General features: G+C 50.5%; 1 protein-coding gene across 4 annotated transcripts in view; it reads right to left on the bottom strand.

Annotated features, from left to right (window-relative positions):
* Nucleotides 1–19,045, bottom strand: part of Arrb1 (arrestin beta 1) — a 73,537-nt gene that overhangs the window by 24,828 nt on the left and 29,664 nt on the right. Inside the window, exon 1 of one of the 4 annotated variants that reach the window (XM_029543389.1) lies at nucleotides 1,975–2,248. The exons of 2 other annotated variants lie outside the window; for them this stretch is intronic. In XM_029543389.1, the coding sequence (XP_029399249.1) occupies nucleotides 1,975–2,030 (56 nt within the window). In that variant the 5' untranslated portion in view covers nucleotides 2,031–2,248. Of the gene's footprint in view, nucleotides 1–1,974; nucleotides 2,249–19,045 lie in introns of those variants that run through there. One more of the 4 variants, XM_029543364.1, reaches the window with a different exon arrangement.

Below are 19,045 nucleotides of genomic sequence, written 5' to 3'. Positions count from 1 at the left end.
CTTCTTTTCTTCCCAGCCCCTCCCACCTGCCACAATCTCTACTTCATGCTTCCTCTGTCTGCTCTGCCACCATGCCCACGCCACAGAATGGACTCTCTCCCGTCCACAGGTGAGTCCCAAACACACCCAAGAGCACACACCTCACTGTTGTAGGACCGATGGGTGTTAAACAATAACAGATGGCAAGAACTCAATAAATATTCGTTGAACAGATAAGTACTTTGCACAAGAAAGCTGGGGAAGACGCTCCGTGCTCACACAGTGGAGCACTGGGTGTGAGGTCAGATGTCAGTGAAATCCCTGCATCTTGAAGAGTGCAACTTGCCTTCCACAGCAACCGTGTTGCCCTTCCAGAGCTATATCTGGGAGCCTGAGACTCCCTCACCATCACCCAGCCCGTCCAGCCATTACAGGGGAAAGATAGAGACCAGGGGGTGAGGAAATGTATTGAAAGGAGAAGGGTGGGTGGGAAGAGAGGAGAGGGAGAGATAGGTATAAAAATAAAAGATGAACAAGAGACGAGGAAAGAGCCAGGAAACAGAAAAGATGGGACAGACCTGGAAAGAGCCGGCTAGACCAGGGCAGCAGCCCCGATCCTTCCCAGAAGCTCATCTGCAGGCACTGTGACTCTGTGGGATCTCCACAGCCTTGGGCCTGCCTCACCCTCCCTCCTGGGGCCCAGGGAATATGGATGGGTCTGAGCATTGCCTGCAAAGGAGAGCTTGGCCCATCATTCCCTCCAGCTCTCCCCTAGGGGCCCTGGAGCCTCTTCTCCTCATTAATATTTATCAGGATTGGGAGTACGAAGATGCCACAAATTGGCTGGGGTGTGATCATTGTTAAAGTAAGGGGGGAAATGCAGACCACCTAATCTGAAGCAGAACTCCTCCAAGCTAGGAGCTCCAAGCTTCTCCTGTGGGGTCCGAGCTCTGCTCGTCTCCAGGCCTTGGTAACCCAGCCTCTGAGCGAGAGGGAAAGCCACCCCAGTGGCTGCTGGAGGATGAGGCACACCTAGGGCCGGGAGGAACACTATTCACCAAGCAGGGAGAGAGGGAAGGAGGGGGGGGGAAGCTTTAATGAGCAGCTAATGTATCTAGTAGACTAGATACATTCTAACTCCCACTTCACAGCAGGGAGCTCTTAACTGGGGGCTCCTTCTGATGCATTATTACCTTGTCCAGGAGCATGGCAAACAAGGGGCTAGGTCAGAATCCAGACAGGCTTTTGACCGGGCCTCCCTCCCCAGGCTGGTGCCTTAATCCAACCCCCTGTTTCCTAAAACCGGCAAAGGCAGGAAGAACAGACAAGAGGGGAGGGGAAGAGGAAAAAAGGAAAGGTGGCTGGGGTGAGGGGCGGAGTTCAGGAAGTACAGCCATCAGTGGGGAATGTCCTGCTACCACCTTAGTCAGCACCCGGGACCACCTCCTTCAGGAAGCCAGGACTCTTGTGGCTTCCTCAAACAACAGCAGCTGCCCCGCTCTCTGAGTGTTTTGTTATTCCCCACTCATTCCTGTAAGCACATTTCCCAGGGCAGTGCTGCTCCGGGACAAGCCCATTTCAAAGATGCAGACACTGAGGCTCAAAGAGGTCACCCTAGTCCACGACACTCAGCCGGACCATCCCAATAGCCAAGCACCACCACTAAAACTCCACCCACTTTTTGCCCCTAACAGTCGGAAATGAGACTCTGGCGTACTTCAGTTTCCAAGACCCCACCTTTGCAACTCCAGCACAGACCTCTTCCTGTGGCAGGCATCAATTTAACCTAAGCCCACAATCCCAGCCAGCCTTGCAGGTATGAACAGCTGCATCTGGTTCATCCCCCAGTCTTGCCCGTGCCCCACAGCCTGAGTCTCAGTCACAGCTAGATTCCCCCAAATGTGGAAGACCAGCAGCGCCCCTTTGGGTTAAGGTTTAGGATAGTTCAAGACAAAGAAGGGGAGGGGGGTCATAATAAGGAGGCCAAAATCTCACGGGAAGGATGTGCAGGCAGGATGAGCTGGGGCCGGAGCGGGAAATGGGGACGCCATTGGAGCCTCAAGCCGTAGCTCCCTGTCTCCACCGCTCCTTCTGGGGCTGCAGGTCCTCCTGGCTGTGAGGCTGTCTGTGCGGCTGCTCCATTGTCTCTGTGGACTAGCTCGCTCCGCTTACTCAGGGATTTTTCTGCTCCTCCATCCTTTGGGCTTGCATGTGACTCACACTCCAACCCGGTTTCTACCCTGCCTCTCTCTCAGCTTCCCGCTGCTAACTGACTGAATGGCCTAATTCCAAATTCCCAGGAGAGGAATCTGATTGGTCAACTTTGATTAGGTATCCCACCCCCTGGTCCAATCACCTATGTCCGGGATGTAACCTGTGGTCCATGAAGCAGAAGCAAAAAAAGCTTGGGAGATAGTTACTGCCCAAGTCAGAGGTTGCAACTCACTAGTTATTTAGGAAGTCTGTTTAAGATATTATGGGACGGAGAGATGGCTCGGTGGATGAATTTCCTGCCTCACAAGCATGATGGCTCCAGTTTGGATCCTCAGTACCACATCAAAGATGGATATGACAGCACTGAAGGTTACTGATGGTAACCCCAGCACTGAAGAGGAATCCTGAGGGATTCTCTGGCCACACAGCTGGCCTGCGTAGAGAGCTCTAGGTTCAGAGAAAGCCCCACGTTGAGTGAGGACCTTGTTTCAAAAAATAAGGTGAGGGATGGAAAGAAAGTCACCCACAGTTGACCTCCAGCCTCCACATTCAAACACACACACACACACACACACACACACACACACACACACACACACATGCATACTACACAGAGGTCTTGGTTTGATTTGGTTTGGCTTGGTTTTGGTTTGGGGGTTTGGGGGGGGTTGTTTTGTTTTGTTTTGTTGAGGCAAGGTCTTACTTTATAGCCCTGTCTGGATTGAAACTCACAACGGAGACCAGGCAAACCTTCAAACTCACAATGGTTCTCCTGCCTCTGCTGGGATTAAAGGCATATGCCCCTAGTCCTGACTACTTTGGGAATTTTTGGTTTGTTTGTTTTTTGTTTTTTCAAGACAGGGTCTCACTATGTAGCTCTAGATGTCTTGAAACTCACTATGTAGACCAGGCTGGCCTTGAACTCACAGAGGTCAGCCTGCCTCTGTCTTCCAGCAATGTGATTAAAGGCATGTGTCACTACACCTAGTTGTATTTATGTATGTATGTATGTATGTATGTATGTACATACGTATGTATGTATGTATGTATGTATGTATGTATTTTTGGCTTTAAAAAAACTGGAATGGGCCAGATCATAGAAAAAAATTGCTGCAGGCAACAAAGACATAATAGAGAAGTCTTATGGGCACCAGTGTCGATTCCCTGTGGGAGTACCAAGCTCCAGTCCTGTAGAGTTAAGCACCCAGGGTTTGTTCTGATGGATGAGATGGGAGTACAAATGCCACATGACACATGTCACATGCACGGAAGAAGCTGCACACGAGTCCCCAAGCCCTTCATACTCGTTCTCTGTGGCTGCTATTACAGAGTTCCACAAAGTCAATGGCTTCAAACATCACAAATGTATTTATAGTTCCATGCTTCAGAAGTCTAAGGTGGGCCCCCTTAGGCTAAAAGCAAGGCCTCGGGAGCCCTTGGCTCCTCCCGCAGGTTCTAGGGTCAAATCTGCTTCCTCCCCTCTCTGGCTTTCAGAAGGTTCCTTCCCTGTCTCACAGCCTCCTGACTCCACCTTCAAAGCCAGCAGGAGAGGCAGACTTCTCACTATAGTGCCTCACTCAGAGCCGCTCTCACTCTCCTTATAAAGACCAGTGAGGTGACACTAGGCCCATCTGCATAACCCAGAATGATCTCTCTACTTTAAGGTCAGCAGATTAGAAGTTTAAAGCCCACCTATAACCACGATTCACAGGCTCCAAGGGTTAGGGCCCAGACATCCTGGGGAAGCATTGCTTCACCTACCACACTGTCTTGCTTCTGTAGCTAAACTCAGAAGTGATCTAGATTTTCTGCCACATGATAGCAGAGACAGGGAGCCTCCGGTCTTGTCAGATAGACAATTTTAAAATTCAGAATCCTGAGGCATGTGTTCCTGCAGCAGACCTGCTGGAACCTAACATGGGCAATGCCTGCGTTGAGCAGGTCCTGGGACTCACATGGGGAATCTGAGGGAACAGAATGGCCAAAACAACCTTTAAGAGAATAGGACAGAATTGGAAAGCTTGCATTGCCCAATTCCAAAACTTACTAAAAAGATACAGCGATTAAGAGGGCTGGAGTGGCTGGGTGATGATGGGGCACGCCTTTAATCCCAGCACTTGGGAGGCAGAGGCAGGCTGATTTCTGAGTTCAAGGCCAGCTTGGTCTACAAAGTGAGTTCCAGGACAGCCAGGGCCATACAGAGAAACACTGTCTCGGAAAAAAACAAAAACAAAAACAAAAACAAAAGAGGGCTGGAGAGATGGCTCAGTGGTTAAGAGCACATACTGCTCTTCCAGGGGTCCTGAGTTCAAATCCCAGCACCTACACCATGTGGCTCCCAGCTGCCTGTAAGTCCAGCTCCAGGACTATCTGACACGTCTGACCTCTTCAAGCACCTGCACACACATACTCAGACAAACACATAATTAAAAACAATAAACTTTTTTAAAGATAGAGTGATTACGGTTGTATGGTACTGACATGCAGACATATAACTCAGTAGAAGATCATTAACAGTACAGAAACAACCCCATATATTTGTGGCGATTTATATTGATTTATATTCAAATTATGGCATTATATTCACGCCTTTTTTTTTGACAAGAGTTAAGACAGGGAAGTGAAGAAAAATAACAATCTTCCTTCTTTCCTTCTACCCTCCCTCCCTTTCTCCCTCTCTCCCTTTTTCCTTCTTTCCTTCCTTCCTTTCTATGTATCTCAAGCTGGTCTCAAACTCCAGGCCCTCATACCCCAATCTCTCAAGTTCTTGCATTGTAGGTATTCTTGTTCAATATTCTTTTCAACAAATGACAGAGGGACTAGATATCTATATGCAAAAGAATGAAGTTAGACCCCTAAATCATACCATACACAAGAGACCCCAAATGAACTCAAGACCCAAGTATAAAAGCTACTGCCACGAAACTATTAAAGAACTATTAAGTGTGTAAATCCTCATGACCTTGAGTTAGGCAATGATTTTTATTATTGTTGTTTTGCTGTTTTTCTTTTTGTTAACTGAGACAGGGTTTCTCTGTGTAGCCCTGGCTGTCCTGGACATCACTCTGTAGACCAGGCTGGCCTCAAACTCAGAGATTCACCTGCCACTGCCTCCTGAGTGCTGGGATTAAAGGCATGCACCACTGGCACCCAGCAGGCAATAATTTCCTAAATCTGGCGCCAAACGTACAAACAACTAAAGGAAGGAAAAAATAAAATAAATATCTTCACTAAAAGAGTTACTATCAAGAAAATAAGCTGGGCATGGTGGCACACGCCTTTAGTTCCAGAACTTGGGAGGCAGAGGTAAGCAGATTTCTGGGTTCGAGGCCAGCCTGGTCTATAGAGTGAGTTCCATGACAGCCAAGGCTAAGCAGAGAAACCCTGCTTAGCCCTGGAAAGGAAAGGAAAGGAAAGGAAAGGAAAGGAAAGGAAAGGAAAGGAAAGGAAAGGAAAGGAAAGGAAAGGAAAGGAAAGGAAAGAAAAGGAAAGGAAAGGAAAGGAGAAAGAAAGGCAAGGCAAGGCAAGGCAAGGCAAGGCAAGGCAAGGCAAGGCAAGGCAACAGAGATGAAGAGGTGGCTCAGTGGTTAAGAACACTTGCTGAGCCAGGCATGGTGGCACAAGCCTTTAATCCCAGCACTTGGGAGGCAGAGGCAGATGGATTTCTGAGTTCGAGGCCAGCCTGGTCTACAAAGAGAGTTCCAGGACAGCCAGGGCTACACAGAGAAACCCTGTCTCGAAAAACCAAAATAAAACAACAAAGAACACTTGCTGGTCTTGCATAGGACCTGACTTTGGCCCTAACACCTAGTTTGGCAGCTCGCAATCATCTATAACTTCAACCACAAGGAATCTAATACTCAATTCCAGCCTTCAGGGCTACATGTGTGTGCACACATATACCCACACACTCCAGTCAATCAATCAGTTAAAGTCAATCAATCAACCAATGCTAATCTCATATCCACAAATATGGTTTTAATAAAGAAGGACAGCATAACTTCAGTGACGAGAGCCTGGAGGAAAAGAAACAGTTGTGTTGTTGGGAACAATGCAGCAGACAGATCCCATGGGATATTATTCTGCCATAAAATGGGAAGAAATACTGATCTGTGCTACAACATAATGAAGCCTGAAAGCATTATGCTCAGTTGATGAAGAGGTCCCATACTGTGTGATTCCACCAACCTGAAATGTCCAGATTAAGCCAATTTATAGAGGTAGAAAGTAGACTTGTGGGTGCTGGGTGCTGGGTGCCCTGAGTTAAGGATTAGAGAAGAAGGGAGAGTGGTGCCCATGGCTCAGAGTTTCTTCAGGAAGTAATAACAACATTCTGGACTTAGACAGTAGCAGCAGTGATACAACCCATGAATACATTAAGAAGGAAACCGCATTTCTTTCTCCCTCTTATTTTCCTGTGTATGCTGAGCATAAATGAGTTCGGCCTCGGGCCTAATAGAAAGAACCATCTGGAAAGAAATGGTAAGAGAAGTCAAGGCTAGTCAGGGTCCTTTGTGAGGAGCCCCAGGATGTGTGTGTGTTTACATGGGGAGGTTCTCCTACACTGTGTGAGTGTGTGCATAGAGACCAGAGGAGAAGGCTGGGTCCATCCTCAGGCACCACTCCACCTTTATTTGGGTGGGAACAAGGTCCCTCCCTGTTACAGTATCTGTAACTCATCAAGCAGGCTAGGCTGGCTAACTAGTGAGCCCCAGGAACCTCCTTCTCCCCCTTCTGCCCCACCAAATCGCCAGAGAATGGAGATGATGGATCCACACCATGTGCCCTGTGAATAAACTCAGGCCTCCACACTTGTAAAGTAAGCACATCAATGAAGTCTCCCCAGCCCAGGTCACAGTCTCTGTAGGGGGCAATCCTGCTCCACACTTCACTGACGAGCTACAATGTTGCCATTGCAATTGCTGTCTCCAGAAAGCCTTCCCTGACTTGCAAGCTCTCCATCATGTCCCAGCTCACTGCAACGTAATAGAAATAAGAGTGGGACTCCTATGATTACTATGACCGAGGGGGCCCTCGGGCACAGTGTGCTGCCTAGGGCAAAGCCATGCTCAGCAAATCAATAAAAATGAAGGCTTTTGGATGGACATAACAGGATGGATAAGGCAAGCACAGGGAAGCAGGTGGTACTGCCACTCAGCACTGAGGAGTAGGTTCTAGTTGAACTCTGCCTGGCTGCTGGGGCCAATAGGCATTGGACTTAGAAAACACTTCATGGGGCAGGTCACAGTCACCAGGGTGAGTCTCGATCACAGCTGATATCCCAAACATGCCTCTGACCAGCTCTAACCAAGAATCTCTCATCTATTACTCGCTCACCCAGTCCTGCCCATGCCAGATGTCAAGCCATTCACACACACAGCACCTGGTCCGTGCCAATGAGAGACCTACTAAGAACAATGGCTACCATCCACTCTGCTTTCCTGCATGCCCAGGCTATGCTGAGTAAGCCACACAGGAAATGTTATTCCAACTTTAAGAGAGACTCCAGACTCAGAGACCCCAGAACCATGTTCAAAGCCTCCACAAGACAGTCTTAGAAATGTACAGATCCATCTGTAGGAAGTCACTGACACAGAACAGATCTTACTCCATATCCCAAACCCCTCCTCAAAGACTAGTAGTTAACACGGGTCCTCTGTAGGAGTCAGAAAAGCAATAGGAACAATATGTTCCTTTGTGAGTATTGGGAAAAAAAAATTCTACCGACCCAGTGAATGTGAGAAGCCCTTCAGACAGTCATTCTTCTGCTGGTATCAGAACTTAATATACAACAGAACTCACATGGTACATAACAAACAGCGACTCCCATGTTCCACCAACAGTCCTGTAAGGAGTAGCACTGTATTCCTACAAGAGGACTCTAAAGCAGAAACACAACAATGTCCCACAAGCCACACAATAGGAAATGGCAGACCTAGGGGACAGAGTGATGGCTCAGCGGTTAAGATGACTGGCCACTCTTCTAGGGGACCCAGGATCAATTCCTAGCACCCATATGGTAGCTCACAGTGATCTGTAACTCCAGTTTCAGAGGGTGTGATGCCTCTTCCAGTCTCCTTGGGTATCAGCCATTCACACGGTTCACAGACAAACATGCAGGCAAAATATTCATGGACACAAAATACTATTTTTAAAAAACTAGATAATGAGCCGGGCATGGTGGCGCACGCCTTTAATCCCAGCACTTGGGAGGCAGAAGCAGGCAGATTTCTGAGTTCGAGGCCAGCCTGGTCTACAAAGTGAGTTCCAGGACAGCCAGGGCTACACAGAGAAACCCTGTCTCAAAAAAAAAAAAAAACAAAAAAAAAAAAAAAAAAAGTCCCGACCCCATGATTTTAACTGCTCCCAGTACTGAAAGGTTACATTGCTATCTCAGGGGTAAGGCTTCAGGAGGAAAACGACAGTGTGTGTGTGGTGAGGGAGAAGCCAGGGGTCAGTCTCCAGGCACAAAGATGAAGGTGGGTGAAGTCCCTAGGTTTTTGAAAGATTCAGAGTAGCTGGGTGTAGCTACTGGGAGAGTAGCTGTACTGGGAGAGTGTCTGTCCTGCCTGGGAAGACCCCAGAAGGGCTGGCTGAGCTAGAGGACAGTCCATCTCTATATACAATGGAGTCTTAACACAGTGGGTGAGGGGTCTTGAGACACTTGGAACACAGTGGAGAGTCTCAAGCCACGGGCAGTGAGAGAGTGGGTGGACGGTGGATGAGAGCTGAATTCTGGACACAGACACACCCTTGAACTCACAGCTTTTCCCCTGTCCCCGCCCTCACCTCACCCCACCCCTACCTCTTTCCCCCTTCTCCCCCCAGCCCACCCCCTTCCCCCTGCCCCCTGCCCCCTGCCCCCTGCCCCTGAGGCTCAGATGGGTGGGGTAGGGACCATGCAAGGGGGCACTGCTTCTCAGCTGCAGTCGCCCTACATTCTGACCCACTTTCCTGGGTGTGAGAACAGCCATCAGGGAGCAGGGAGGCGTGAGGAGCAGGTGGCAGCGGCAGGCAGCGGAGACTCTGAGGACCTTACCATATTCTCCCTGGGCGGAGTTGTTTGTGCTGGGCTTGTCTGCCTGTCTGCTGGGAGGAAGTAGCAGAATGGAATGCCTCACGTGCTCAGCCCACCTGCTTCTCAGGTCAGCCCAGGAGGGGAGACAGGAAATGTCACCTCGACTCACAGACCTCCCCACTGTTGCGGGGTGGGGGCTGAGAGGTCACAGTACTGCCCTGGCAGAGAAACCAATGCCTGGGGGAAGCGGCTACTTGCACTGGAGCCAGAAGACCGGCTTAGACTTGCCACTGTGTCTCAGTCGGTCCGGATGGGACACTTCTGCTACCCTGGCCTCTGTCCTGGGCCTTCTTAAAACTTTACAAGAATGCCCTTGGGCCTGACACAGTCCCTGGGCACAGAGTGATGTCCAGTAGGCCTGAGGGCTGGGGCCACGGATTCCTGGGATCCTGTAAGATTTCCCTCAAATCATCCAGGCAGACAAACCTCCGGCTCTTCTTTGTCCAAGGGACAGAGTCTAGCCCATCTTCTGGGAATCTATGTTACTGGAGAATGAAAAACCAAAGACTAAAGCAAATGTTACTAAGCTGGCTGGCATGTGAACACAGTGGAGCCCACAGACAGCCCTGAGCCTGCCCAGCTTTCCCGAAGGTTAGGTAAAGGCAGAACGGAAAGGTGACAAAAGAAAGAGTCTGGAAATTCAGGCAGGTAGACCTCACCTGACTCCAGTGTTTTCCACATTGAGGCTCCTTTCCCTGTATCTAGAGTCCAGAGGACCATTCACCCCACAACTGGGAATAACATGGAACCTTGACACTTATTATAGAGTCCATAAAATGAGTGGGCATTGCAGGCAGTATACTTCCTATGTATGGCTGGCATCTTACCCTGGTTGCACCAAAACCCTTGGATGAGAAAGTAACCATCCAATTGGGACAGAAGACTAGTAGAGACTCTGTGCTGCAGACCACTGAAACAATAGGCCCCCTTCAGAGAACAAACCCAGGTACAGTGTTGGGTGTTACCCTAAGTGAAGGAGATCCCCCTCTACGCCAGTGTAGGAAGGTACCAAAAACCAGCAGCTAGAACATAGTTATATGCACAAACTCCAACACACACACTCACACACACACACACACACACACTCCACTATGTACCTAAACACCTGCCTGCAAACACTATATATGTGTGTGTATACACATATACCTACATATATACATATATACATACATACATACATACATATACACACACACTACAGATGCACCGAAACAACTACAGACGCTATACACAAAACACACACACACACACAAATTGAAATCTCCCCCTATAACCTTTTTCTTCCAACAGGTCAGTGATCCTCAGGGCAACACTGGGTGTTGGGCAATGTGTGTGTGTGTGCATGCAGAAACCATGCAAAGAGCAGACACTCCAATGGATCCACACTAGCACACCACATAACACATTAACCATACCAGGCACACATTACAGATTGCTACCACACACATGCCTCACACCACAGGAGCCCCAGACACTTAAACATAACACAACACACACACACACACACACACACACACACACACACACACACCAGCAGAGACAGAAACAAATTCTAAGCATTCTGTGCATAAACACGTGCATTACTCACTCACCCCTGCCACCCTTCCCGGTGAGCATCATTCCATCCACACAGCAGGAAAGCACACATACACTCCCACAGTGGCCCTTGCCCTCCTTCAGGAGCCTCAGCCTTGGCTGTCCCCTCTCAGTGTCCCTGAAGGCACTGGCCTCAGGCCCAGCTCTGAGGTGCTCTGCAGCTGAATTGACCTCTGCCCTTCCTAGAACCCACAGCTATGAGCAGCCTGCAGAACTCTATCAGCTGGGGCACCTCAGCTGCCACAGACACAGCTAATCCCAAGTCTTTCTCTCCAACCAGACCCTCCCACACATGCCCGCCATCCTCGGGTCACTTCTACTAGTGCTCTCTGCTAAGTCCCAAACAACTCTTCCCATGATGCTCTTCCCCTGTGCGCTCTGCCCTGCCCAGCGCAGCCCAGAAGTGGCACGGAGGACACGCTCTGTGCACCTCTGGGGATCAAGGAATAGCTGATGCAAAGCCACAGAGGAAAACAGCTGCTTCCTGGCCAGGCAGAAGAGAAGTCTTACCCCATTTTGCAGCCACAAGCCTCAGCGGTGCCACAGTCCAAGCCCAGGAAAGAGCAGAACAGGGGCTGGGTCCCTCCACGCGACCCAGAGTTGGGGGCCGAAGGCGGCGGCAGCCAGGCCAGCCCTGCATCTGTTCTCCCCAGCCCCAAATGAGGGTCAGTTACAAAGAAGAGGAAAAGGCGTTCCTGATATGCGTCCTGTTTCCTCTCCTCCTCTGGGCTTCTTGGGCTATAGAAGCGGATGTCTCCAGGCTGGCAACACTTGACCTGCTCACAGCCAGCCAGGGGTGAGGGTCTCTCCGAGCCTTCCCCCACCTCAGTAGCACAGGCAACACAGATGCGGAGATGCATTTCTTGAATGACCCTTCCTCAGCGCAGGGAGCCTCTGCATTTTAATGTTTTGAGAGCAAAGTCACAGGCAGCACCATAAAGGCACCTCCACCAGGGAGCCTTCCATCTCACTCTCACTTGCTGCAGGAATCCCTCTACAGTCCCCTGTCTTGATTCCGTAGCCATCTGCCCAATTCAGTCTTTACCTGCTCTCCGTGGGAGCTGGACTCTCTTGGAGTCAGGCAAAGTGGAAATGCCAAAGTCAGAGCTCATCTAATACGTGGGGTTTCTTGGATATGAGGACAAAATGTGCCTGCTCTATCATACGGGAGTCCTTCCTGAGGGAGAAGGTCAGCTCAAACCAGCATCTCCCTGAGGGGAGTGGCCATGACTCCTCTATCAGACTGGATGCTCCTAAAGGACAAAGGTCATGCTTCCATCCTCGGACAAGAGGACTACTGCACTTGTGGGTGATAGTGAGTTCCAAGGGACAGGGGCTGAATGCTCCCATCACACCAGAATTCCTTTCCAGACAGACAGGGTGTGCCTCCTCCTCCTCCTCCATCAGACCAGCAGCTCTGAGGGGACATGGTCTCCACATACAGTTCCCACAGCAGTTCCAGAACAGACCTGTTCAGACTAAGACACAGAGGTAGACTCCCTTCTAGGGAAGAGGTGGAAGGAATCTTGCCCAGTCCATATGCCAACTTCTAACCCACTCCTCAACTGAACTGAAACTGCCATGTTATACTTAGGACAGTCAGTCAAATGTCTGGGCAGAGGCTATCAACTGTTAATCAGGATTATCAGCTTCTGAGGGGATGGTGGCAGTGGTGGGAGGGGTCCCTGAAAAAAGGGGGCGCCATCCTAGGCTCCTCTTTGAAGGCAACACTGGCCCTCCGTGAGTGATGCCCCTGCCTCTGATCCAAGCAGCCTTCATGTTCTCTTCCCTGCCTCCACCAGTTCCGGGGGTTGCTACGGACCAACATCAGTGCACAGAGTGATTGCAACACCTCTCCTGAACTCAGCCTCGTGTACCCCAAGAGCAAGAGGTAGAAGCAAAGGCCAAGGGCCCCGGGCTACGGGGAGACTCGGGACCCCAGGCTACGGGGAGACTCGGGACCCCAGGCTACGGGGAGACTCGGGGAGCTGAAGGGCAAGGTCTGAAATCAGACCTCAAGCTCATGGGCCAAGCAGCCCAGAGGCAGCAGGCCTGAATGCCAGCTGAATGCACGTTCAGCAAGGTGACCGGACTCCGGTGATGATCTGAGCCTTCTCTTGCTCAGAAATTATTTCAAAACAGATGCCTCACCATTTACTACGAGTCGGCACTACTCTAAATACCACATCAGCTCATCTAACTCGCACTGAGAAGCCTGCACTGTGATTATGCCCTTCCTACAAACACCGCTTGATATTCTTACTGTCTCCAACTGGAAACTAACATGGGTTGAACAGTTCACCCCCAGTAACGGGGTAGGTAAATGAGCAACGTAAGCAGTTTGAACAAATTCAAAAGCCAAAAGGAGGGCCGGGGAGATGGCTCAGAGGAGCAGGGGTGCTTGTTACCAAGGCTGGGACCCACATGGGTGAAAGAAAAACCTGCCTCCCCCATATGTAACTCAATCCCTCCTTCTCTCCCCCCCACACATACACACATGTACACACACACACACACACACACACTAAATGTGAAAGCTGGAAGGTGGTGGAGCCGCAGCTCAGCGGCAGAGCACCCGTCTGGCACATGGATCCCCAGTACCGCTGACCCAAAACTAAAACCTGATTCGGTGCTTCTGAACAGTACGAGGACTGAATACGCAACTCATCACATTTCTGCTCCGTCTACACACTTCCTCATGGACACAGGATGGTACAGCTCAGGGTGTGACGGGGTCTCTAAAAGAACAGCACAGAAATGCACAGCACGATGCTTCCGAGGCATCTTAAGCCACAAGTAACCTTCTCTTAAAGTGGTTTGCCTTTTTAACTGTGTAGCCCAGGATAACCCTGAGCTTCTCATCTGCCAGCCTCTGTCTGTCAAGTGCTTACAGGTGTGGTTCACCACATCCAGTTTATGTGATGCTGGGGACAAACTCAGAGCTTCGTGCATGCTCAGCCAGCAGTCTAAAAACTGAGCCACATCCCTGCCTTATCATTTATTATCTACATATCTATTTATTTACTTATTAACATGGTCTACTTATAGAGCCCAGGCTGGACTTGAACTCAAGACCCTCCTCCTGTCTCTGCCTTCTGAGTGCTAGGGTTACAGGCTTGAGCTACCATGCCCAGCTCTTCGGAAACTTTGAGTGATTTTTATTAGAATTTAGAGAACAAAACCCTTGTGATAATTATTTTAAGAGTTTCTAGTAATTAATGAGTCAGGTGTTGAGTACTGCAAACGGATTTCAGGTTTCACCTTTTGGAAAACTCTGAGGAAAATACATTATTCTCATTTTTTTACAGAAGGAGAAGCTGGAGTCAGAGAAGGGAAGAGAAAGCCACCACCTTCGGGTGGTTGAAGGCAGGTCCAGTCTGCCAGACTCCAACCTCTGTTCCTCCCCTTGCTGGCTATACTGTTCACTGTACTCTCAGAAGGAGGCCAGAAGACCTGGAGGGGACAGCTCGTCCCTCTGTAGGGAGCATTGACTCCTGGGTGCTTGAGGGCCTCCAAGTGTGGCACATGCCCACACTTCCCTGTAGGCATGATCCCATTGCCTGGTTACCTCCATCCATGGAAGCATCTTGAATCTACACTCTCATCTTATTTATTTATGGACCACAGTTTCCTTAGGTAGCCCAGGCTAGACTTGAACTCATGATCCTCTTGTCTCATGATGAGCACAGGTAACACCATTATGAAGGAGCAAAGGACACGGGCAGGATATCTAACAGGGCTATGGCATCAAAGTCCTGCTATTCAGCTGCCCAGAATGTGACACGAGGCTCAAGCTTGGGCTCTATAGGTGACCATAAAACCAACGGTTCCATAGCAAACAGACTTGCCAGGTGGTCTTGGACAGGTCCAAGTCCCTCTTGGCTTCAGCTGGATAAGGGGTTGGGGGGGGGGGAGGAGCAGCTCTCAGTGGAGTCACATGACCTCTAAGGAGCACGGGCAGTTGATGAGATAATAGAAATGATATGTTCTGGGGAGACTATCACAGGCCCCAGAACCAAAGATCCTAAGGAGAACATGGCTGAATTACCAAGGCCTTTTAAGACGTGCTTTCCATTACTTCTAAGAACACAGAGGCCTGGAGTGAGGTGGGTACCACGGAGCTGGACACCAAAATGGCTTCATGAGTCCCATGAGGCAGTGAGCAGGGAGGAGCATTCAAAATCAAACTCTAAAGCTTCTCTCCAGACTTGGTAACAAGCACCCCCACATCCTCTGTAAACCTTCAATCTACTCCTCAGTTTTCCTTCTTTGGTCCCCAGAGAGGTGGTGAGAAGCCAGCCAGGAGGGGACACACTGACCCCTTCCAACCACTAGTCTGTCCGAAGCAGCACCCCGCAGAACGAGCTCTACCACCCCGGCCTCAGGACACACCATTTGACTTCAAGCCCTCAGAGAGCTGCAGAGGGCTGGAGGTGTCGATGAACGTAGAGGAAACGAGAGCAAAGGCTGAAATCTCTGCCCTGGCACTGTCTCACGTGGCACCTCACCTCACCTGTCCTCATCTGGGTCACGGGAATAAGTGAACTGATGTCTTCATGCCGTGGGCAATAATGCATGGTGGCGCTGTGCACAGGAGAAGAACAAAGCTTTGGGTGACAGGGCCCTCAGGGCTGCCAGTCAAGTGGGAGAAATGGTGCAAAGACTCTTACATGAGAACAGCAGCCAGGCTGTGGGTGGTTGTGGCTCCCGCCTTTAACACCAGCACTCGGGAGGCAGAGGCCGGCCTGGTCTACAGAGTGAGTTTCAGGACAGCCAGGGCTACACAGAGAAACTCTGTCTTGAAAAATAAGCAGGCAAACAAACTACAACAAAAGAATAGCATCCAGGAAAACCACTGTCCCCGGTACTGACTGGGAACTCCTGTGTGTCCAGTCATCCCCTGGCTTGTACTTGGATGCACTGGATCAGCCCATGGAGGACGGCTTACGGCTAAAGGATAGGGTGCTGCTATGTGGTTTCAATGTCACAGATATTGCCAGACCCCAGGGTCCCAACTCCCCAGTACCTTTACCAAACTTTCTCTGCTCTGCTTCAATTATGTCAGCACTGAGAAGCAGAGAGGTCAGCTAGACACTATCTGTATGTGATGGGGAAAATCAGTCCAGCCATTAACCCCGCAAAGGCACCAGTGAAGGGGTGCCAAGAGGAAGGCGGTAATTCCAGAGTGACATGGGGATGGACGGGGTTGCCTAAAGTTACAGAGGACAAGCTGCACCTAAACTGGGAGTCGTGGCAAGGCAGTGTTGGAAGAGAGGACATTAAGGCAGATGCCTGTGCAGTTGACACCCCTGATATGACAGAAGACATATCCACAACCCATTCAAAGTCCCTCTTGTTCCGCTCTCTCTCGACCCATAATGGTGTTAACACGCACATGCACACTCATGCATAAACGTAGATGAATGAGAGAAATGAGGCTCAGTGACAGCAGATAAGAAGGCCAGCCAGAGCGAGCCAAGAATGGTTTCTAGGCAGAGGGAGGTGAGCTGGAACCCAGCTGAGATTCAGTCTGTTACGGGAGGCAGGGGGTTGTGTGTTCTTTATGCTCCCCACTTTCAGTCCTGCTGGCCTCTGGTCCTCCTCTCCCCTTCGCCACACCCCATGCACCTAAGTACACTCAGCCAGGCCCTGGGGCCTATCAGAAGGGACCCACCCTAGGAGGGCGGCCATCCGAGCCAAGCTGCACGTCTGTGAAAGAGGCAAGGATGAATCCTCACTCCAGGCCTCTGGGTTCTGATAACCTCTACCTCCTCCCTGTAAATCTGCTCGCCCATCAACTGCGCAGAGCCTCCAGCCTCTCCCACCTCCTTCCTCTGCCCCTCACCCTCCCCAGAGTGCAGTTAGCTCAGCCTTTCCCATCAGTGGTTCAGGAATGATGGGAAGTGCTTCTGGCCAGGAACTGAGAGGAGGCTGCTCCGGGGAGGAGGGAGAGGGGGCATCCTTGGGGCCAAGGATCAAGTCTGTGTTTCCTGAGTCCCAGGCAGCCAGGAGCACGGAGGCCTGGGCTCAAGACCATGGGAGTGGTGGGGTCTCACTTTACAGATGGAGAGACAGAAACTTGGAGAGAAAGGGGAAGTATCTGGAATTAATTGGCATGTCAGAGGTACAGCTACCTTGCAAGATATGTCTAGCAGGCTGAACAAAGTATCATATCTTAATCCTTCGGTGTGATGGAGAGACTCTGCACGTGTGGTCTGACAAGTTAAAAATCTTGCATGGGGGCCGGGCGTGGTGGCGCACGCCTCTAATCCCAGCACTCAGGAAGCAGAGGCAGGCGAATTTCTGAGTTCGAGGCCAGCTTGATCTACAAAGTGAGTTCCAGGACAGCCAGAGCTATACAGAGAAACCCTGTCTCGAAAAACCAAAAAAAAAAAAAAAATCTTGCATGGGGAAAACCTCCCGAATTATGTGGGTAATGCTACAGCAATCACTAGGTCAGAGAGAAATGACAAGTTTAGAGTCACTGGAAGATACTCGGCAGCTGGCAATGAACATGGAGGATAGGACCAGGAGCCATGGAATGCAGGCAGCGTCTAGAAGCTAGTGAAGACAAGGGATAGCATTCTCCCCTGGGGTCTCCAGCAGGGGCAAAATCCTGATGACCCATCTTAGGGACTTTGACCTCTAGAACCACAGAAAAGAAGTCTTTGCACTGCTAAAGAGGCTACTCAGTGTGTTTCAGACGAGGCAACACCAAGGCTCAGAGAAAAGGGCCTGTGCATCACAGGCCACACTGGCCGCTGGGAATTCTCACTCAGAGCACAAGCTGGCCTAGCCATCCTCCGAGCTTCTCCTGGAAGTCTAGGTGGGATCCGCTTCCCTTCTGAAGCAATGTGGCCTAGGGCATTTGGGAAGGAAAGGACCCAGACCAGGGTGGTGAGTCTCTGACCACACCTCAGACTCCAAAGCTCATCTTCCCTTCTCCCAGTCCTTTGTCTCACTTCAGCCTCAAGATTTGTCATCAATGACTGAAAATTACTGTTAAAAAGAAAAAAAGCAGTGAGCCTGCTGCTTCAGCAGTGTGTACAGCACCCAGATCCCAGCTCTCAACACCCAGCACACAGCTCCCAGCACACAGCACTCAGCTCTCAGCACCCAGCTTCCAGCACACAGCTTCCAGCTCCAGCACCCAGCACCCAGCTCTCAGCACCCAGCTCCCAGCACTCAGCACCCAGCTCCCAGCACTCAGCTCCCAGCACCCAACTCCCAGCTCTCAGCACCCAGCTCTCAGCTCCCATCACCTAGCTCTCAGCATCCAGCACACAGCTCCCAGCTCCCAGCTCCCAGCATCCAACTCCTGCCGCCCCATCTTGTACTGTTGCTCATTCAGAGTCCTCAGGGAGCCACTGGTGACTCCTCAGATCCTGCGTTCAGGCCCTAGCTATGCCTGTCCTTCCCCTCAGAGCACCCCCGCACTGTCCCTCCCTCGCTGTCTCCCCACTGTGGAGCTTGGCCCTCACTAACCCAAAGACAATGTCTGGGGGGGGGGGGCAAGAGTTCCCAGTCACCTCGAGCTGGCTTGTGCTAACTCAGTACTGAAGGCTGTACTGTGCTAACTCAGTACTGAAGGCTGTACTGTGCTAACTCAGTACTGAAGGCTGTACTGTGCTAACTCNAAGGCTGTACTGTGCTAACTCAGTACTGAAGGCTGTACTGTGCTAACTCAGTACTGAAGGCTGTACTGTGCTAACTCAGTACTGAAGGCTGTACTAAGTTGCTCAGCAGGGAAGGCAGTGATTTGACCCTTGTGCAGGTGAGGACAGGGAGACCCAGATGGGAAGGGTGACTTCCTTTCCTCACCCAGCTAAGTGTGAACCAGCATGCTGACTAGCTTCAGAACCTATGGGCCCCATGCAAATGAAAAGGAGGACTTGACATCCTCGTGCAGGGGTCAAGACAGAATCAGCAGGATTAGAGCCCTGGGGAACCCTTCCCACTACAGATCCTGGGCAGCTCCCTATGGATGTTCAAAGGCAGAAGTCCTGGAGGCATCAGCTTTGGCAAGTCAGGATGGGGAAGAACATCATGGAAGGCTTGTTAGAGCCAAACTGGTCCCTTATCTTATCAAGGGGATGCTGGGAATTTCTTTTTTAGCACCATAGTGTGTGTGTGTATGTGTGTGTGTGTGTGTGTGTGTGTGTGTGTGTGTGTGTGTGC

The sequence above is a fragment of the Mus pahari genome, chromosome 1 (assembly GCF_900095145.1).
Source record: "Mus pahari chromosome 1, PAHARI_EIJ_v1.1, whole genome shotgun sequence".
Classification (NCBI taxonomy): Eukaryota; Metazoa; Chordata; class Mammalia; order Rodentia; family Muridae; genus Mus; species Mus pahari.
Note: the sequence above shows the minus strand (reverse complement) of the source record. Positions and strands in the feature narration are given on the sequence as shown.